Genomic DNA, 22,726 nt, shown 5'->3' on the forward strand with positions numbered 1-22,726 from the left:
CTTATATATTTATGTATTTTCCATTGTCAGATTAAGCAATCGTCCATGATAGCAAAAGCATAAAATTTGTATCTCATTTTTTTACTGGCATTCAAAACTGCATTTTCAACTTTGGTGTAAAAATCATCAAAACCCTTAACAAAGGGAAAAAGTTTTTAAAAGTACTTTTTTTCTTTTAATCATGTGTGGAAAGGTGACATTTTATTCCTGCATGAAAATGCTTGTATAAGCACGCTTCCATTTTGTTTCCAAAATGGATTTAGTTGTTTGGAGGAAGCCTCAACACAGTTTTCTGCCCAGGACTTGGGAACTGTTAGGTACAGCTCAGGTGAGATGTGCTGGCAATGGACTGCAGCTCTGCAGACAGTTGTGCCTCCAGGCACTTTGCACTGTGTCCCTCTTAGCAGCCAGCGTGTGTAAAATGCAGTGATGTGATGGTGTAGTGTCTGCAATTAAGTAAATATGAGCTTTTTCCTCTTCTTCTTTTTTTTTTTTTTTGTCCTTAATAAATGAAACAATGTTTTCCTGCAGTACCACTGTCATTCAAATTTTTAAAATATGTTATTTTATCCATTGAAAGCTTAAAGCATTTTCATACATCAGTACTCACTTGACTGAAGAATACATCTGAAGAGATTAAATAGAGGTACTAATATAGATGAACCATCCTGCTGCAAATAATAATGACTTGTTTGAATTAATCTCTGCCTCAGCAATCTCTTACGTAGAGAAAACTGGTGTATTTATAAAGAGTTGATTCTAGAAAGTAATCATGCTTTAAAACTGATGTTCATTATCAAATTGTTAAATCAGTGAGGGATTGTAATGTGGTAGGAATTTAATAAGCCGTTGTCATCTATGCAAAACATGTTTTAAAAAATAGCACCATGAAGTATCAGCACAACATGCATTTATGTGCTGCAGATACTGCTACTTCATTGGGATTGGTAGAAAGGGAGTCTTGGGCAGATGGTAGTCCCTGTGGCTTTAATGGGAAAATACTGATAATTTGCCTCCTTATTTTGCATGTCTAGAGCTTTACCAGTATTCTCTGATTACATGAATTCATTGTATGTTTTTGAACAGCACTTAAGTTTTTTCCTTTTGGGTTCCAGGTTTTTTGTGCAGCATGCTGTAGCCTGAAGTGCAAGCTGCTGTACATGGATCGAAAGGAAGCCAGAGTGTGTGTAATCTGCCACTCAGTACTAATGAATGGTAAGTGGGGAGAGAGTCTAAAATGCAGAGCTTTTTTGGTTTTGTGCTGAGCTGCAGTGATGATTAAAAAAAAAACACAAAAAAACAACAAAAACCAAAACAAACAAACAAAAAAAACCACATTTATTTGTATGGGTAAGTATAGTAACTATAGTAAGTCAAGGCTCTTAAGAAATCAGTTTGTAATCTCTGAGGAAAGTGGGAATTTCTCAGTTAAACATGGTTAATAAAAGGCAAAAACTAGAAAGGTTGCCATGAGTTCAAAAACTTGTTTGTGGATGCTGTACCAGGATTCCACAAGCAGTGATTTAGGGGTCTGGGGTCAGCCGTTCCTCATAAGTCCTGCCTTCCAGGCCCTTGAGCATCTTTGTAGCCCTCTTTTGGGTGCTCTCAGATAGCTTTGTGTCCTGATGTGATGGTGCCCAAACCTGCACACAGTGCTGGAGGTGGGACTGCACAGTGCAGGTCAGAGCAGGACAACCCCTTCCCTCGCCCAGCTGGCACTGCCTGACCTGCTGCACCCCAGACTACTCTTGGCCCTTTTGGCTGCCAGGGCATGCTGCTGTCTCGTATTCAACTTGCTGTTGATTGTCTTTATGCTTTCTTTTCCCATGTAAGCACTAGAAAAAAATCTGTGCTCGGCCAATATGGCCTTTTGCCTGCTCGCTTGACTTCTATTGCATTGGAATCATCTGTTCCTGTGCTCTTAAGAGAGGACTCTTAAAAAGTGAGCAGCACTGATGTGTGCCCAGTTTCTTCAAAAGCAGATTCCCAAGGAACCTTACTAACTTGCAGGCCAGATATTTAAAGTGACAGGAAATGTAGGCCGTACTATCAAGAAGTTAAGAGCAAGCCCCAGCAAAGACAATTTTACATTTTGAAATGGAGAAAATAGCACATTTCAAAGAGTACAAGAACAAGAACATAACACCTGGCATAAGACAGCCAGCTCCTTTTAGTGGTGAGTAGGATTTGTTTTCAGCTGGGGGAAGGAAGGAATATGAAAATATTTCAGTTGAAACCAGAAGTGTTCTTGTAAAAAGGCATAATAAAATTGATCATATTATAATGATTTCCTTTTAAAAGCCTTTCTGTCCTGTTGCCAGGATGGAAACACATTAATGGCAGCAAAGAATGACACCACTGCTTGGTTTATTTTAGAGAGAGAGCTACTTAGGTGTGCTGCCTTTCAGTTACCTCTGTGTTGCTATCCCTGCTGCAGTGCTTTGTGGTGATGCTTTTGGTTACTGATTATTTTCTCATTGTGTGATGGTGTCTGATCTCTCCAGATTTCTTGCAGTTCGTTTTCCAGTAAGGGTCTTTTTTCCTCTCAGTGCAGCAGATTAAGCATCTTAGCAAAGTTTTGGATTTTTGCAATAGGAATTGCACTTTAAAAGTCATAAATTCATTTGGTTGCTCAGTACCTGCTTTGTATTTTAGTAAGATGTTGATGGAGGATAGTGGGCTTTTTTCTGACACTTTCTTATGGACAGACTACATACTTAAGAAGCTTCCAGTGCCACTGTTGCTGTACTTTTCAGTTGATAGATATGCAGTGTTGGCACTTTGGTAGATCAAGAGAAAGCTTTAAAAATGCTCTTTCACTCTGGTATGAATTTTCTAATTATGGGATCTTGGAGAAGTAACTTTTTGGTGCATTTTTAACATGTCTTTCAGGACACTTGCTAAATGCATACAGAATTGCTTTTAAAAATAATTAAACTTCCATCACAAATGTTCCCATTGATAATATTTCAGTCTACTGGTCTTGCAGATTAATGGGAAGAAGTAGAAGGGTTTGTGTTCTGTGTTTTTTTTCTCTTTTCAGTCTCGTTACCTTCACATTGGCTTTATGACAGCTTATAGCCAAAGGAACCCAAAGATGTATGTGATTTATTCAGACTTATAAGCTGCTTTGAGAATTCAGGTAGTGTGATATTTATGCCTGGCTGGAGAGTTGCATTTATTTGTAACTAACGTGGACAGGCTATAAACACACATTTGAATTTTCTGCTAACTTCCATAGCTACAAGACTCCCTTACAGATGAAGAAATTGTTGTAATTTGGAGGTATAATCTACTTAGTCTGCTTCTTTGGACAGAGGAGAGATTTCCTTGTGATTGATGTTTTCAACAGGAGTTTGGTGCATTATAGTTTGGGCAGTTAAACTAAGGTTCAGGTAATTCCTTCAGAATTGTTAGCATATGGTTTTTGTTTTGTTTTGCTTTTTTTTTATAGTGAAGAATATAAGTTGATCTGTAAATAATCGACCTTGAAATAAAGAAATGTAAGGTGATTTTTTGTCATATACAGAAGATAACCTACAGGACATCTCAGTAGATTTATTAAACGTTTGTAATAGGAATGAGGAATGTCCACTGAAGTCTAATGAAATACTGTGTGATGAAGATATATATGTCATATATATATGTGGTATATAAATATATATATAAATATATATTCAGAAATGCAGAACGAGGCATGAAGAACTAAGCATCAGTCAGATCAAGTGTACTGTTTCTGCTTTCAGAAGATACTTCTGTACAGACTGATACTGTCATTGCATAGGATCAGTGATCTTTCTCCTAATGCTGTGTGTTTCATTGTTAAATTACAGTCTCTTCAGCTTTTAATTGAAGAGAGATTGTCTTTCTAAGGTGTCAAGGGTCCAGAGCTACTTAGCTGAGATCTTGACACAGTGTTTTTGGAGTCTTAGGTACTTTCCCCTGCTCATGTTTCTTGTTCTTTGTTTGCTTTAGCTCAAGCCTGGGAGAACATGATGAGTGCCTCAAGCCAGAGTCCTAACCCTAACAATCCTGCTGAATACTGTTCTACTATCCCTCCTTTGCAGCAGGCTCAGGCATCGGGCGCCCTGAGCTCTCCACCTCCCACTGTCATGGTACCTGTGGGAGTTCTAAAGCATCCTGGAGCAGAAGGTAAGAGTACTTCTGTTCTTTTTCCCTTTTAGTTGTGCTATACTAAGAAGTTGTTGACGGTATCTGCGCTTCATCTGCTCTGAGTTTTGTAGCTAATGCCAATGTGGCATTCCTGCCCTCTCTAGAGACATGAGGTTTTTAAGGACATGTAAACCACTCTCAGCAGATGAGTGTTTAGTTTATGTGTGATGCTGCCATAGAGAGTCAAAGTTGCTGTGAGATGTTAAATACCACTTTTTTTTTCTCTCCAGTGGCTCAACCTAGAGAACAGAGACGTGTTTGGTTTGCTGATGGGATATTACCCAATGGAGAAGTTGCTGATGCAGCAAAACTGACAGTAGCTGGAACAACTTCTACAGGAGCCTTAGCAGTATCACACGATCCAACAAAGCCCGTAACCAACAATGCTTTATCAGCAGAAGTAAGGAAACATTAGTAACCATTCAAAACACCAGACTTACTTTGGTCATATATGTTACTAGTTTCTGTGATTTCAGGAGGGCTAATGTGGGAAATCTGTTGAGGCTTGTCTTAGTGTGTTCTATAGCAAGTGTCCTCACTTTGCTGTTTGCAGAGTGCTGAAGCAAAAGTATATTTTGGCCTAAAATTGAACTCTTGTAAGATAGAGTATTGAAAGCATTGTTTAAATTTTATGTGCTAAGTGGCCTTCAAGGCTTGAGCTGTGCAGGCTGTGTATGGAACACATTTATGTAATGCATGTTTTAAAAAAGCTGAGTCACTGTCAGTAAGGGTTTGTATCAATCAGATTGTCACAGCACAAAACGGAAAAATGTTTTGTGTGAGACTTCTCATAAAATGATTTATGCATGAAAATGCAGATGGGATCTAACAATATTAAATGCACCATGCTCCATGTGAACGGCATTGGGACTTTTCACCGAGTTCAAATGGGCATGGGTACATTTGCATGTATTTTTACAAAGAAAATTGGTATGTGTGGTGCTGGAGTAGGGAAATGCAGTCTCTGAGTAGGCTTTTTAATAAAAGTTCACACATAAGAGTTGTCATCATAATCTGTTTTTAAAGAGACAGATTACTTGATGCTTCTGTTTCTGCTGCAGATATAAAGTCCTTCACCTAGATATAGGTAATCTAATTAGGTAGCTCTTAATTCTCTTCTGTAATATTGTCTTTTCTTATTGTTTGCTTCTTATAGACTGATAATGCTTCTGTATTCTCGGGAAGTATAACTCAGGTTGGCAGTCCTGTTGGCAGTGCAATGAATCTAATTCCTGAAGATGGGCTTCCTCCGATTCTCATCTCCACTGGAGTAAAAGGAGGTGAGGGGATAAGGTGGCAGTTAGCATTTATGTTTAACAGTTTCAATTAACTCAATTGTTACTACACTTCTTTTAAAAATAAGATGCTATCAATATGGTGAGCATTTGAAGAAATGCACAGCAAGTATTTCTGTCTAAATGTCTTGACACTCATTTGCACCATTGATCCCTACTACCAACCAGAAGAACCTCATCTTGCAATGAAATTATGGTAAGAAGTAAAACACAAAGCAAAAAGAAAATTAGCCCATATTTCTGTTCTGGAGTTCATTTCTTCACTAATCGGGCTGTTGGGAATATTTTGCACAGAGATGCATTTTAATTAGCCTTCTGAATATTCATGCTTCCCTTCTCTGTAATTCTCTTGTGACATCTGCTTGTCTGAGGCATCACAGAGCACTGAATACAATGTCACCATTGCCCATCTTGGCCTGCAGTGACAGTTGTAGTAAGTGTGGTATTCCATTCTGAAGCAGCCAAACTCAGGAGGATTCAGAAAAACCCATTTTCTAAAAGTTTAAAAAAAATGTATGTTTGTTTATCTGACTGTTGCTTTCTGCTAGTTCATGATATCCTTTAAAATATGTTTCTGATATTAATTTATTTTTTAATCTTTGATTTCCTTTTTTTTTACATTCCTATTAAATGTTTTGCTGCTATAGTCATTTCTAATATTAAGCCAGAAGTGACCCATGACTGTAGGATATTGTCAAAACCAGAATCTGAGAGTTTCATTTCAAAACAAATCTGTCCCATCCTGTGTTGGCTGTTCAAGTGGGTACTTGATTATTCAGTTGCTTCCACAAAGAAGAGTGAAACGACAGAATGGCTTTCAATTTCTATAAGGATAACCTCATGTAAATTGTATTTTGTATGCTAAGTTGATTTTGTTTCAGATGCTGTCATGTACAGGATTTTTTTTTTTTTGCAGTATATTACTTTCTGTATTCTATTTTTATTCAAAAACATGCAAAAATCTTTTTTTCATTATAAAATAAATATTACCTTTCCTGTTAGAATTATCTAGAAAGAAAGGTAATACAGTTCTCTGTAACTGCTTTTTGTTGGCTTAAGAACAGAGAAGATTATAATCACACAGATGAGAAATTTTAATTTACTAGTCTTAACAGTCTCATCAGAGAGAGAAACTACAGGCATCTTTGAAATGGCATGTTGGAATGTGTTTTACAGTGAAGTTAGACCATCTACAGTCTGTGAAGAACATTGTTTTATATGGTTATATATTGTTGTCTTCCCATTAGCTAATGCACTGAAAATATAAGTTCTGTGACATAGGGATAGACTGTGTGTTGTGTCTGTAGTCCAGGACAGATGCTCCTGTGCTTTGCTGTGACATAAATAACAATTGCTATCTTCTTTGGGATATCAGTTGGCACCATGACACATTTGATTTCGCTTTTCTCCTCTGGTTGATTAAAAAAAAAAAAAAAGCCCTAAAAAACCTGATTTATGAAACAAACTGTACTTTTCTTAAGGGTGCACAGGGGTGATGCATATAAACGTTACTGAATTTGAAAATAGCAGCCTAGAAGACAATCAGTCAGATTAGAATAAGTAAGTGTTAGAAAGAAAAAAAAGAAAAAAAGCATCAGGATCAGAGTTAAGTGATTGTAATACACTTTATGAGTAAGTGAAGGATTTCACTGTGTTCACTTGTTCTTTTACAGATTATGCTGTAGAAGAGAGACCCTCTCAGATCTCTGTCATGCAGCAGCTGGAGGATGGTGGCCCTGACCCTCTTGTATTTGTTTTAAATGCTAATTTGTTGTCCATGGTAAAAATTGTAAATTGTAAGTCTATGCTTTCTGTGATTTTTTTTTTTAATTGCTATTAAATAAGGCCTAGTATATGGGGGAATATTTTGCATGTATTATTGTAGCAACAGCAGCATTTTTATTTGGTGAGATAGTCTCAGTGTGCACAGAAAACTTTGTACTTAACCACGTTAATTAAAATTATATAAGGGTTCTGTCCATTGCTTTAAATATTGATGAAGATTTCTTTTTTCCCCCCTGAAAATATAAATTAGATTGATAAGAACCACCATTCTCAGTTTTGTGCTGAGGTATCTCCTTTCTGACTTGATAGGACAAAATATTATATTACTCAGTCTTCCTGAGTTGTCTATAAATCTTTAAGCATCTAGTTAACATTACACTTATGTGCTTATATTTAGATGGAAAAATGTTATTCTAGTAACTAATTTTTGCTATTTGTGTCATGATTAATGTTCATATAAAGCAGGAGAACACAGTGAATCAGTGATCCATCTCGAAAGAGAGATCGCTCTCCGAAACTTGTTTAGCTGTCAGGATCACAATATGCACAGCAAACAGCCTGGCCTTTTCTCAGCTTACTTTATTCCCATTTGTATCCTGTCCTTAAATTTGGACACAGAAGCTGCTAAAAGTCTGCTCTGGGGTGCTAATCCCAAACATCTGGCTGGTTCCTTAGTACTCTGGCTGTTCCTTAGATTTCAAACTGCGTGTTATTGAGCTGGTTTTGGTATGGATGTGTTTGCTAATTTGTTCCTGTGACAGACATCACAACCAAATATGCTGTAAAACTGACAATTGAACAGTCTTTCAATTTAGGCACATTTTGTAAAATTTTGATTTTCTTTTCTGATATATTTTTCCTTTCTGCAGATGTGAACAGGAAGTGCTGGTGTTTCACTACAAAAGGAATGCATGCAGTGGGACAGTCTGAGATAGTCATTCTCTTGCAGTGTTTGCCTGATGAGAAGTGTTTGCCCAAGGATATCTTTAACCATTTTGTGCAACTTTATCGGGATGCCTTAGCAGGTAGGAATTCTATCTATCTCTTAAAAACGATTTAAATAGACCAGAAATTCACATTTCTGTCACTTAGAAAAATGTCTATTTTTGTATGAGATAATATAAAAAACAAATAAGGATCAAAGCTGATAGGGTGCTGATTTATGATTGGTTAGTCAATCCACAGCATCCACTGTTACATTCATCTTATCAAACAAAAGTGTGAGTGGGGTGCTGGTGACATGGGAACTGCACTGAAGATCATCCAGCTGTCCTCTGGGAGCCAGCATGTGGGAAGTTTGGCCTCTAAAGGCTTTACATAGGCTATTACAGGAATGGAGCAGGAAGACTCTCCCTGTCTCAGTGCTGTGTTTAGCAGTCATTGCTTATTGTCTGCTCTGGCATTTTTGTCTAATCTTGGGTTAAGAACTTGAAGAAAAATAAAACATTCCTTAAATTATTGCTCAGCTTTGTTTAGTGGTAGGTGTAGTAGGATACCCAGCAGGGCTCCTGATATGGCTACACTGATAACATAGCTTCTAACAATTTTCATTTCAGCTTAGTCAGATTTTGAGAATTGTTGTAGAGTATTAAATATCTTAAATCAAATAATCTAAAAGTTTGGTTCTTCTATTTTTATATATACATTTGTACCTTGCAGAAATTTCCCCTGAATTTTGCATTTTAGTATCTCAGTCACAAGGTTGTATGATATAAACCCTTACACATTTTATATTTGCTGAGTAAATAGGCTTATGCTCTTAACTGTTGATTGAACCTTATAATTCAAAAACTTTTGCATGGTGAGAAAAAACTCTTATTTGGTTTCTCTGATGAGAAAATAAAGCTAGTTTTCCAGAGGTGAAATTGCATCATATTTAGGTCATATGCTGACAGAACATTTATGAAGGGTTCTGTGTGTTAACTGAAATGCCTGTGCAGTGACAGAGCCCAGCACTTTAACAAAATAATGAAAAAGATCTTTGTCTCCTGACATGTCTTTACTCAACAAAGGTCATCTTGTCCAGAGAGGTTACCAGGTTCAGAATGTGCTGTTATTGCAGGCCATAATGGATTTAACATACACTGGAAACAAATAACTTTCCAAACATCACTTCACTGACAGTGCTTTATCCTCTAATGATGATGTTACTCAGAGGGAGATGGTTAGAAAATGCTGTGTGTGTGTATGCAAACACACTGGTGTGTACATGTGCTACTAGATGTGTGTATTGCAATGATGTTTGTATAATTACCTTACTGAAATAGATAATTCATAGTTCCTACATAACTTATTTGAAATTCTTTCTAGTGCACTCATGGCAATAATTTAATATCTTACAACTGTAGTTGTGTAAAGAGCTGCTTACTATTGTACAGTTTTTTCATTAGAAACCAAACTTCCCTGGTTAAGAATTCCACTCTTATGTTCTTTTGATCGTGTTTCCTCTGTGTTGTATTTCAGACATAGTAGAAATAGGTACACACCTAGAGTTGCCATATGGTGTAGTACCAACTAGCACTAAAACTTTCATAGATCATAGCACCTCAGTAAATTCCTGCAGCACCCTCAGTAAATTCCTGTAATGCACCCTTTCAATCTGCATCCTTTTTTCTTTTCAAGTCATGTGTGCAGGAGAGGGAGAAGTATATATTTGCAGCTCTGGTCATTTTCAACATTAATCAGAGAGGCTGAAGGGATTTCATTTGGGTGATTGCAATCCCCTGGAAGTGGTTAGCAGTTTGTGTGCTGTTATACATGCATCCATTCTTCCAGCTTTGTTCATTTCAGAGCTATTGCACCTCTCCTAGAGTTTAAATGACAGATGTTTAGAGCAAATGAGAATCTCCAGTAGAAATCAGGAACTGTTTGAAACCCCACCTTACAGTTTCATTTTTCATGATATAATAAATTGGTTTAAATGTATTTTGCTGTGAGGAAACTGAAATCAACTCTGGTGTTTTTTATTCCTCTTCTCTAGTAAATGTTTAAAAACAGTCATAAAGTAAAAAGGCACAGTGAGTAATTTTTAATGGAACAGAAACAAGAATTGCATACAGTGATAATGATTTTGTTTTGGAAATGGTTGGGTTTTGCTGCTGGTTTTGTTTTGAACCAAAACATACAGCATTTCTCACCTTGATTATTTAATTAAAGCACATCTCTGTAGTGATTTTTTTTTTTTCCATGAGTCACATTTATTTACTAGCTCAGTTTTTTTTTTTCCTGCTCAATTTTGAGTTCTGGATTCAAACACAGAAGCTCAAACATGTCCCAAGTCCTCTCCGAGATGTTTTTGCTGTCCTCAGAGGTTGGTTTGTTTCTTCAAGCCCCGTGCTCTGTATGCTCAGTCAAATGCAGAACGTGGTTTTTGCATGTGCAATAGCTGCAGCAGAGCCCAGCCCTCCCACCTGCTGGCAGGAGCATTTGGTGTGTGTGCTTAATGCTTCATGATTTGTCCTTCTGCTTCAACTCTCAGTGTGGAGAAGATGTCAGTCTGATGCTCTGAACCTTAACTGGAGGAAATGCTCAGCCACGAGCTTTAGTGTTAGGACTTCATAATTGTAAAACAGTTGAGATACGTTGAAGTTAAGATGGTATTTTTCCCTTTGGGTTGTGTGTATGTGAGGTATAAATTCTAAATTTGTTAATTAAGACAAGTATTAACTGCTGTTGTTTCCCTTGTTTTACTTTCCCTTTGGCCCTTCCAAAGCTTCCTGCTCCCCTTCAAGCTCCCTGCTGCGTTGCCTTTCTTGTTTTGAAATTGAAATCTAATGATTTCTGTTGTTGTTGTAGGAGAAGTACTATTGCAGTAGTAATCCCATGATTATCTTTGTCTGTTGGCTATAAGCCTGCGAGGAGGTCTGGTGAATGGAAAAATGAGAACTTCTGGTTCCTCTGAATGAGTACTTTGAAGCAATTTATACAGAGCTGCCAGATCCACCCTTAGTCTGTGAACTCTTTGGTGGGAAACGATGAATGCTACTGTTACTTTTGTAATGAGAAGGCAACTGTGGTAACTGCTTGGAAAGGAGTTCTGGATGTTCTATCCCAAGCACAGTTTTATGTATTTTTTTACTTAGCCTGGTTTTATTTAAGTAAGCTGGTAGCTAAAACATGAGATCCACAGAGAAGTCCACGGGTACATTGAGCAGAGAACAGCTTAACTGTTGTGCTCTGCAAGTGTAGTATGAAAACTGGATACAAAATTGAGCATGGGGTGAGAGTGATTGGAAGACTGCTGTATCTTGATCTGAGGAAGGTTGGAATGCTGATAACCACTGCTCACAATGATAGTAAGTGAGACTTCACACCTGTTGCCAATATGAATAAGTTCTTTCCAAATTACATGCTGATATTTTTCAATGCAAAGGTACTCAGTATGATCAGAACTTGGAATTTTCTTTTCAATAATGGCATCTGTTACAGTTGTGTTGTGTGATTAAGTTAAATCCACAGTCCTGTCTCTTTGTGGACCTTTGTGTTAACAGTGACTGAGTTTGTGTTGGTTTATGTGCTCATTTGCTCTTGAAGAAAATCTGTCTGGCAAAATTGATCCCAAGTGAGTCTTGCTTTGCATTTTTTTGTTGCTGGAATAGGATGTTTGAATTTTCAGGATGTTGGCTTGGTGTTAGATACTTGGCTGTTACTGGTGATGGTGGAATGAGGTCAGATGGATGCAGCTTTCTCTCTTCCAAGTGTGCTTTCCCTGAGATTAGATGTTAGTACTGAACAATAGGGAATATATGTCAGGAGTTTAACCTCAACTGTTTTTGGTAAAAGCACTGAGGTGACTTCATCATACACTGAGTGCAATAAAGAAATACAGGAATACTTTCTTCTTTACCTTTTCTGGTATAAACCATTTTATTTGAACCCAGAAGGGATTGTCAAGCTGATATGCAGAGTTCATCAGAGGAAGGCACTTAAGCAAAGAATTCAGAACACAGTATGGATTGTTACTGAAGGTAAAGCCACATCAAACAAGCTTGTTTGTTTTAAAGGAATTCGTAGAGCTGCTTAGGATTAAGGATATATACAGGGTAACCCAGTATAGCTGGGAGAGGAATAAATACCTCCTGCAGAGCTGCCTTAGGTGCATTGTGCAGATTTATGGCACTTCCTAAATGATATTAATTGTTTGATGTAATGTGCTGGAACTTAATATAAGAAAAGGCACCTTTCTTTTCACTTTCTGTTCACAGTTACTTCTTTAGACAGGAAGTTGTGATGTTTTGTAAATTAGGTATGTTTTTGAGAAGGGTAGCTTTTTCTCAGGATTCTTCTGACAGCTACATTTTCTGTACAAGCTTCTGAAATACAGTTCTATGCTCCTAATGTGTATCGGTGCAATGGGCTGGTTTGACCTTGTCACACTGGTAATAGCTCCCCTTTATTTAAGGTAGCAGTATGACAGGTTTAAGTGCTTTGTATCCACATAAATAAAAAGTGAATGGAAATTTACTGAGAAATGTAAGTATATATTAACTTATCAGTGGGGCCTTGACTTGGAGCTGCCTTCAGAGACGTGACAGGAAAGGCAGACGGCCCCCAGACAGGGTAGAAATATTTGTAGAAGCCCAGAGTGGCTTTTTCATTTGGATTTGCTGGGTGGAAAGGGCACTTTCTTGATTCTTCCTGTGCTCTACTCAAAGGAAGCTGTTGCATGTTCTCATAAATGATGACTTGCAGCACAACTGCCTAATCGCAATAGTTTGTCCTCTTAATAGCTGTAACATCTTGGAGCTTACACTGTGAGACACTTGTATCAGGAGGAATAACGGGTAGTGCTGTTTGTGGTAGCAAAGTGCTGAACAGCAGAGAGTCAGATTTCACCCTGAGGGTTTTTTCATATTGCTGTTAGCTGAAAAACTTGTTGTTAAGGCAGCTCAAGGATGTATTGAAACGCCATCTCCTGAAACAGAAAAATAAGTAGTTGTCCTCTTCTGCTGCAGCACTTGGCATCAGTCACAACTAGAAGTTCTGATTGCTTTGTCATCCCAGTGGGCAATATCTCACATCATGAAGTATATGCTATTTTCCTGGAATCACAAAGTGCTTTGGGTTGGGACCTTAAAGCTCAGCCAGTTCCAACCTCCTGCCATGAGCAGGACTGCACCACAGCAGAGCAGGCTGCCCACAGCCCCATCCAACCTGGCCTTGTACACCTCCAGGGATGGAGCACCCACAGTTTCTCTGGGCAGTCTGTGCCAGTGCCTTCCTGCACTTTGAATAAAGAATTCCCTCCTAGCATCTAACCTGAATCTCCCCTTTTTTGGTTTAAACCCATTCCCTCTTGTTCTGTTATTGCTATCAGTCCATTTTGAAGGGCTGTCTCTGTCCTGTTCATAAGTTCCTTTTAAGTACTGATTATTCTGGTTATGTTGTTTGGAACCAAGAACCTCAGCAACTAATTTTACTATCAGGTCTATAGCTTCTGTTTTGATAAGAACATATGGGAAATAAAAAAAGGAAATATAAACGAAGAGGAAGTTACTGAGGGTAGGTGGGAACTGCAAAAGCAAATGAATTGAGTTGAGATAAAAAGGTGCCAGAAGCTATTTTAGATCAGAGAAAATCTTTCCTGAACATGAGTTGATACATTAGGTTCACTTGTACCAACTGCAGCATCTTGCTAGTATTAGCAGTGTGGTCACTGTGCAGGCTGCAGTGTCACAGCACAGGCTGACAGAAATGCACTTGCAGATGAGCAGGGGCAGTGCTTCTCAGGAGCTGACAACATTTGATGTAACTTTATTAATCATGTTAATTTTTCAGATTAATGAATGACTGCTTTACATCAGATGTGCTCAGCTGAGTGTTACAGAAGTTGTAACCACTGTCAGAGTTTTGGAATTTGGAATCCACGTTGATGGTGTCAGCTCTGGTTTGCGTGTATCTGTAAAATTAAAAATCAGCTACTCAGGGTAGCAGCAAGCTATGAGTGAGCCTGACCCTGGCATAGAGGTGCCTGTGCTGCTGAACCCTGATGGCCTTTAACGGAGAACTTGAGAGCTTAGTTTGTGCAGCACCTTATGGACACAGCAAAAAAAAAAAACTACCACAAAAACCAACCAAAATAAAAATCCAGTAAGGTTACCCAATTTTTGAATAGCAGGGACACCTGTGAGTGCATTTGCTCACTGGAGTGTAAAATAAGCCATTTGTTTAGTGATCTACCAGTAGCTGTAGTTAATGCAGGAGATCCCTGCAGCATGAGTCATGTGAAGGAAAGAAAACCCAGTGGTGATTATGTTCTGGAGGGCTGCACAGTAGCATGGCCCACATCTCTGGAGTGAAAGCAGGAATTAGCTGTCCTATTCTCATGCCAGAGCTGTGCGTTGGGACTTTAGTGGTGGATCAGTGTAAGGGTCAGGCTTAGAAAGACTCATTGCTTAAGCTTTCCTTTGCCTACTGTGTTTATTTCATTGCATTTATACATGTCAGTGTGTTATTTTTCAGCTGTTCTGAGTTATGGAATTTGAGTAGGCTTAACTTAATCATCATTTTTGTCTTCTGAAGATGTCATAGTTGCATTTCTGTGACCTGTGTTTTTGGAGGGAGAAATTGCACAGCTGATGTGCGTGTTGAAAAAGCAGGACAGCACTTCTTCCTTTGCCTTAAATTCAAATACAGATGCTCCATTATGAAGTAAGGGAGGAAGGAGCAGAACCTCCTACCCAGCACTCCCTCTGCCCTACATGCATGGGAAGCCTAGGGTTTCTGCAGAGGCCAACAGATCCCCATGGTTCCATAGGAATAGTGTGATCAAATGATCAACCACACCACACTCCCTCAGCTTACTTTTGTTTTTCTTTGAGAGCAAATCAGCGCCATTAATGTTCACATCTTCCTATGGAGAATTGCAATCAGCTCTTCTGGTTGTTTGCATGCTGTTGTTGGAATTACTCTGTGGTTCTATGCCATGATGTTAAATATTGCATTGGATGCTATAATAACCTAATAAACTTTATTCCAGCATAAACATTTTTGGAATTTAAGAGCAACAAAGAAGAAAAATTGGAGTGAAAATAAGTGGTTCTTCTCCCCTGTGCTTGTCTCGGTTGCATTTTACATAAAATACACTAATTAAATAAATACTCTTATGTGCAGTTCTTAAAATGACCCAGATCTTCAATATGACAGAGAGAGACTCTGGTGGTTTGCCTAAATGAAAGGACAGCCCTGTGGGCATTCAGCATCTCACTAGGTGTGCACTTCCTCTCATCTCAGCTGGCTCTGAAAATTTGGTTCAGTCATCAGCAGCTTCTGCAGTGGAAATCTCTTGAGTGCCTCGGAGGCACCAAACACAGGCTTTCACTGAGCACTTTTGTAGTGCCAGCAGAAAGGTGCAGGCAGCAATACTGTCCTTAACTACCCTTCTTCTCCTCAACTGTCCTTGGCATATATCATCCCCTCTGTTTCACCTCTTTGGCTAGTTGAAACAGGCAGATGACTGAAATGGTCAAGGCAGTTTGCCATTCTTTCCCCCACCTTCCACCCATTTTTTATTTTTTTATTTTTAAGCTGATTTTAATCCACTGAGTCATTTTTAAGAGCCATGAAGACGTTGCTGAATCATACCAACCTCAGTTGGTTACAAAATAGAATGTATGCTCCTTTCTAAAATAAAATGTGTGTCAAGATATTGCTGTTTTCCTTGGAAAACTGGTAGGCATTGTATATATTTTGCAATGTAATTCTTCATGTGTATTTCTCCTCCTTGGAAGAGAAAAAAGGAGAGAGAGGTGAGAGAGAGGTACACACATGCTGTGTGTCCTGTCCTGTTAACATTTCAAGCATGGCTCAGCCAGTCCAGAGCAGAAATGAAGGTATTTGTGCACATTTTCCTACAAATCAGGCTTTCTATCAGTGATAGTGAGCATCTCCATCACCACCAGAGGTGGATCAAGCAGAGATACCATGGCTTGGGTTTCTTTAGTCTATGCATTATTCTGTAACAGATTTCACAGTTTTGCCCAAAGGGAACCTGAGCCCCTGTGTGCAGCAAATCATTGTTTCCTGTGTGATTAATGGGCATTAATGCTTTAGGAAGCAAAGATATGGGGTTTTTTTCCTCCATCCTGAAGAACTCTTTGAATTCTTGATACAGCTCTCGATCTAGTGATGTAATGAGCATTTTTATTCATAGGTAATGTTGTTGGCAACCTGGGACACTCCTTTTTCAGCCAGAGCTTTCTGGGAAGCAAAGAACACGGAGGGTTCTTGTACGTTGCAGCTACGTATCAGTCCCTGCAGGACCTGGTGCTCCCAACCCCACCCTACTTGTTTGGCATCCTCATTCAGAAATGGGAGACACCCTGGGCTAAAGTGTTCCCCATTCGGCTGATGCTCAGACTTGGAGCTGAATACAGACGTAAGTAATGTGTGTTCTTTTAGCTGCAATTATTCCTGCAGGATAATGTATTCTGATTTAGAGCACACACACCCAGTCCTGAATTGCTACCTGCCAAAGCAGCGTGAGCTTCAGCAGGCAGGTAAAAATTATTGTCTCTGATGTTCCATACCCACATTGCATCCAGGTAACAGCACAGCAGCCCTGGGGTCTTCTTATTACCTACAGCCTTTTTAAAACTATAATAGTTGAGCTTTTATGGAAACAAATCTAATTTTGAGCAATTATCTGTCGTTCACTTGGTGACCTGAAAGGGAGCAGTGTGCAGAACAAGTCGAAGTTAGTTGGTGTAGTTATGTCAAAGGCTCTCATTTGTCCTGTTAAGTTCTTTTCAAGCTGAAAAAGAAGAGTGTTTGCATTTAGTTTCGCAAAAACAAACAAACTGTACTTGTTATCCAGAGCATATATGCACAGGGGCAACTGATGTGGCAGCTTGTTAGGAAAATTCTGTTGCAACTAATAAAAAGCTGGAGAGAACGTTTTCAGCTAAATAAAGTCTTAGCATCTAGAATGGAATAAAATCTTCAAAAGACATTGATGATTGCTGGAGACTGCTGGAAGTCTGTCCACCATGGCAGGCCAGAAGTCTGTGGTCTTGGTTGTCTGCTGCTTTAATTGGCACAACTCCACTTCTTGTTGCGTCAGGACACTGTGCTTGAGTAGGTCAGTTGTGCAGTGCTTGTGCAGGAGTTGTGGTACTTTATAGATGTACCAGTGTACAAAAACTGTAGTTTATAAGGAAATCGTGATGATTTTATTCAAACCTGTAGAGCATTTTGCAGCTCCTTGTGACTGCAGTGGAAGCTATGAAGATGTGTCACTTTGGAAAATCAGGGTGAGTGGTTGCTTGAGGATAGTTTAGGAAGCTTCCTTCACATTTGTGTTTAGCAAACACTGACGTTACATATGACTGCATGAGTCATGTTTCAAGCTCAGTTATCACACTTCTGCTGCAACGTAATGTAATGGAGCCAGATCCATACACTGCACATTGAATTGCATCATAGATGTTGTACAAGCATGGCTGAGTCAGCTAAGGAATGCAGATATTTCACATTGTTGTCATACTGTAAATTTCCTTTTCATTCTTTCTGACATGATTCCGTAGAGAATTTGCCACATTTCAATGGGATTATGAAAACAGAAAATAAAATAATCTCAGTGTTGTCTGTTGAGTGTCACATATGTTAGCAACAAGCTAAAGGTTTAGGGTGCTGTAGTGAAGACAGGATGATCATAAAAAAAGGGAGAAGCCATTTCTAGTAAGTATGTTGAGAAAAACATTTAGGCTGTCTTTGCAATCAGTGTTGAGATCAAGTTCAGGGTTGCAGTGAGGCACTTAGTAGTGGTCCATGAGATTGTTCTTCCTGCTTAGTGTGTGGTGGGCAAAGAGCCATGAGATGTCAGGTGTGTTAACGGATTATACCCTTCTTCTCTTTGCTTTTTAAACTCTGGTCTTCTTTCCAGTCTTTTCTTTTGGTGCTGGTTACCACATTCAACTGAGGCTATTGTATTTAAGTCTGTTTTTTCAGAATCTCAGTATGTAAATTGAATTTGACTTTTTCTGTTTTATCTTATCCTAGTTTATCCATGCCCACTTTTCAGTGTCAGATTTCGTAAACCTCTGTTTGGAGAGACTGGACACACCATTATGAACCTCCTTGCAGTAAGTGCTGAGGCTGTTTCCATGTTCCATTGATAAGCATGAATCAGTGTGAGGAGAACTGGGTTCCTGTTGCACCTAGTAGTTGGCATGCCTGGATGACAGAAGGGAATAGTGGGCATTTGGGTGAATTGCCTGCCACTACTGGTATTGGGTGTTAACTTGTGACAGCATGTGGATTGTAGAGGTTCCCATAACAGCACCTCCATCTTGGCCAATGGAGGATGTTTGGATCTGGCAGTAAGTGCAACAGTTGCTTGGATCACTTCCTCAGCAGTGCTGGCTTGTCACAGTGTTTATCTGCAGTGCTCTGGTCATACCGAGCTTGAAGTGAAATGAACTTGCTGATTTTTCCAACATTGTTAATATTTTCAATATCAAAAATTCTTTAATGTGTGACTTCATGTCATTGCTAGAAAAGCTGATTATCCAGTAATGTAACAGAACACAGAGAACAAATTTTCTTATATACAGTGATGTCATTCAAGACTTGAGAATATTAATTTTGATGTAAGAAAATGAGTGGAATAACAGTGACTAACAGGCACGATGAAGTTTTTTCATTTGTGTATTGTCATTATGTAGGTTACAAGCTGTGATGCTTCCCTCCTTCCCTGCTTTTCAAGTTGCTGATTACAATTATTTTAATGAGGTTGCTGATTGGTCACTAGGAGAGTTAAAAAACCTGCTATGTTAATGATGATTACCACACATAACTTACAAAAATTTGTTTTAATTACCAGGATTTCAGAAATTATCAGTACACGCTGCCGGTGGTCCAAGGCTTAGTGGTTGATATGGAAGTCAGAAAAACCAGCATCAAAATTCCCAGCAACAGATATAATGAGGTAATGTTTAAAAGAAACAGATTTGTTTGCAGTTTCTTTATGGTTGGAAGACCTGGGGTCTAAACGATTTTTATTCTTATCACTGTCATTAAGGAAAACTGCCTCAAAATCAGTCAATAAATTCATGATGAGTGCATATTTTAAGAGCGAGTGATGGTGGCTCCACAGGAAGAATGCAGTTCAGTTTAGTGTTAATAAAACTGGAAAGACTATTTCTTTTTCTTCAGTTTTTTAATTTCAGTTTTAAGTACTATAAATAATAGAAAGTATTAGAGGATTGCAAATGCCATTTTGACTTGAGCAGGTAAGTTGACAAACTTCATACTTGAGGTGAACGAGGTGGTAAAAGTGCATTAGCTTTCCACACCTATGTTGTACATGTTTACTTGCAGCATGTCTTAGTATTGTTGGATTGCTAAGTATGTGAAACCTCTGCATCTCAATTTTATACTTGATGTCTGGTGTGAGAAAATCAGTGTCTTCAACATGTAGCAGTGCTGCGAAAGCTGAGGCACAGGATATTTGAACAGCAGTGAAGGAGGTGATATATTTTATGGTCTGTATGGACAGCAGTGGGTAAACTTGGTATTTTGAAACCAGTCAGTAGCTGGCAGAAGAGCAAACCTCCTGAGCAAAGCAGTGTTTTTAAAAGGTCTTGTAGAGTCAGAGCAGAATACAGCTTTATCTTGTGAGGGCACTGTTCTACTGGAAGCATTTAAGTGAAATAATAGCAGGATTGAGGAAATAAAAAAAAAAGAAAAGGAAAAGCAGTTTTTATGTGAAGTTTGAGAAGAAGAAACTGATAAAGCAAGAAGATAAAGGATGTGTTTAAAAGATAAACTGGATCTTGGTGCTGTTGTGAGAAAGTGGAAAAGGTCTGTAAAGTTTGCATATATGAAATGCAGATGAGCACACTGGAAGTAGTTCTGTAACAGCTGTGCCTGATGTTTGCAGGTGTGCTGGACAGTTCTGTATTGCATGTTGCACTAAGCTGGACTCAGAGAAAGATTCCTATGTTGAACAGCATGGCAAAAGCTCTGCATTGTGCTCAGGTTCTCTTTGCAGTGTAAAGCAAGGACTTGGCTTTTTAAAAGGAGAAAGTGTTATTTATTTAACGTTATTGCCTGCAAGTCAGCTGAAAGGTTGAATTAGTAGAGATTTTTCATCCAAGTGTACTTTGATTTAAGATGAATTCAGCGACAAGGCCTTCACTTTTTCCCTGTGCAGAGCAGTATTTCATTAGAAAAAAGTGTCACTCAAACTGTCTTGAAAATGAAGAACTCATCCTAAATCTCATGCATGGATTAAATGTGGAAAATTCAGGCTCTAATTAACAAATTAAATATTCATATATATTTCTCTATTAAATTTATAGCTTTTCTTCAAGATGATTTTACTTTTCTACTGTTGTAGTGATACTCAGTTACAAATGTAAGACTATTCAGTTCCTCAAGGAAGGTATCACTGTTACTAAGTTGTTACAAGATACAGCGGCCATTCCTGTTGTTTCTGCTACAGGGGGCTCCATAGAGGTGCCTGTTGTTGAGCTAAATTCTTGTTTCTGGAGCATGACATGATAAATAGGTAATGAAATACACTGTTGTCTGATGCAAAATCTTAATTAAGTTTCCTCCCTAAACATTACACCTGTGCACATTTGTCAACAGCGAGCACCAGCTAATGTTCCTGACACTCTAATTAAGGTATTGTGTTAGATTGAGGAAGATAAATACGATGTGCAGGGTGTGCTTGCTTATCAGGTAGAGGAGGTAGAGGATTGGAGTGTGAGCAATCTTAGGAGATGTCAGCATTTTCCTTCTCTCCAAGGGTTTTGGTGGGGGAAATGTAATTGAATCACTCTCGAACCTCTTTTCCCCCCTTTTTTTCTTGAAATCAAATACATCATTTTCAGTTTCGAAAAATTCCAGATAGATGACTCCTCAGTGTTTATTTTAGATAAAAAATCTCATCTCATCTAAGACAACATGCAGAGGAGAAAACGAAAGAAGGAGTACGATTTATAATAGTATTTTGCTGAGAATTAAAATGATTTCTGGATGTTAGTGATTCAAATCTCTTCGAAAAATCTTTGAAGGAGAAAAACCAATCCCAATTTCACCAATTCATGCTGGTGAAGCACAGAGGCACCAAAGCTTTGGTGTCTGCTCATGGCAGAACCAGGATTAAATGCCACGAGTCAGAGTGCCAGTCTTGCACTGATTGCAATTTATGGTTTATGTCATCATTAGCTCTAGCAATGTAAACTAACCAGATATTTCTGGTTTCTAATATTTGTTCCCTTGGATGTTTTATAAAACAGCTAGAGAAAGCAGCTTTTGCATGCTATTTTGTAGATCATCTATCCTTCTTACCAGTTATCTTAATTACTTGAAAGGTGACACTAAAGCATCTAGGTGAAATAAGGCCTGAACCATCTTTTCAAGTGCAGGTGATGGTTCTGAGTACTGAAGTCTGTCTGACACAAGACTGCAAGCACTCTTAATTTTCGCTGTCCGAATGAACTGTTCCAAGAACCACCTTTACATGGTACTGCTTGACAAACAGGGTAAGAATGGTATAAACCTTTTTGTTTGCAGATGATGAAAGCCATGAACAAATCCAACGAGCACGTTCTAGCAGGGGGAGCTTGCTTCAATGAGAAAGCAGACTCGCATCTGGTGTGTGTTCAGAACGATGATGGGAATTACCAGACACAGGCCATCAGCATCCATAATCAGCCGAGGAAGGGTGAGAACGGGGCTCGCTTGGAGGCCGTTGGCTCCTGGTGCTCTGCATGACCTTTGTTTTGCTGTTCTTACAGTGATATGGTGCACTGTGTGGTGAATCTGTCAAGATTGGACTTGTCTGTATTTCACTGTTTCTTCTAGTTCAGAGAAAATCATTCTGACTGTTGGACTTCCTGAATGGGCAGCTTTGTGAGTTAGGTTTGAACGCACAGAACAGCGTGTTGTGCTGCTCTGTCTGCCTTTACCCTCTCAGTGTTTTATTCCCCTTGCAGAATGCAAAATCTCAGACATCCAGAGGCACATTGCTGTTTGTGTCCTGTGTACAGGGCTCATCACACTTCCTAGGTCAGTAGTGCTGTTCTGAATTTGTGTGAGAGGCATTCTGGCAGCTTCGTAGACCAAGCAGACACAAAATTAAGCATATTACAGCTTGCTGCCTTGTAAATGTGATAATACTGTTTGCACAGTACAGCTTGGGACATACACATTTCCAGAAGTCACAGAAGCTCTGACTGCCTTACACAACTTCTGTACATGAATAATGGCAGCAGTCTTTGGCATTATTGGAGACTAGAGGTGGGAGAGTGGTTGCCTGTGCTTGTCCTGTAGTCTGTGTCAAAGGAGGACGAATAGGTTTAGTAGGAGGTGGGAGATGTGAACAGAAATAAGCAACAGCAGCAGCGTTTAAATAATGTAACTTCAAAAGTGTGTTCACCTCAGTCAGAGCATCTTATTTCCAGGCTTTACCTGGCAAATATATTTACGCTATCTCCAAATGAAAAGCAAGATACAGGCCAACT

The 22,726-nt window shown here is 38.8% G+C and overlaps 1 protein-coding gene across 3 annotated transcripts in view; it reads left to right on the forward strand.

Moving 5' to 3' along the window:
* Positions 1-22,726, forward strand: part of ZFYVE9 (zinc finger FYVE-type containing 9) — a 55,997-nt gene that overhangs the window by 27,141 nt on the left and 6,130 nt on the right. For all 3 annotated transcript variants that reach the window (XM_090146663.1, XM_031602461.2, XM_090146664.1), the window contains 10 exons: positions 1,116-1,215; positions 3,976-4,152; positions 4,404-4,573; positions 5,330-5,453; positions 7,142-7,264; positions 8,123-8,278; positions 16,405-16,629; positions 18,252-18,334; positions 19,075-19,179; positions 21,777-21,927. In XM_090146663.1, coding sequence (XP_090002789.1) covers positions 1,116-1,215; positions 3,976-4,152; positions 4,404-4,573; positions 5,330-5,453; positions 7,142-7,264; positions 8,123-8,278; positions 16,405-16,629; positions 18,252-18,334; positions 19,075-19,179; positions 21,777-21,927 — 1,414 coding nt within the window. The remainder of the gene's footprint in view (positions 1-1,115; positions 1,216-3,975; positions 4,153-4,403; positions 4,574-5,329; positions 5,454-7,141; positions 7,265-8,122; positions 8,279-16,404; positions 16,630-18,251; positions 18,335-19,074; positions 19,180-21,776; positions 21,928-22,726) is intronic.

Source organism: Phasianus colchicus, chromosome 9, assembly GCF_987193195.1.
Source record: "Phasianus colchicus chromosome 9, bPhaCol1.hap1.1, whole genome shotgun sequence".
Classification (NCBI taxonomy): Eukaryota; Metazoa; Chordata; class Aves; order Galliformes; family Phasianidae; genus Phasianus; species Phasianus colchicus.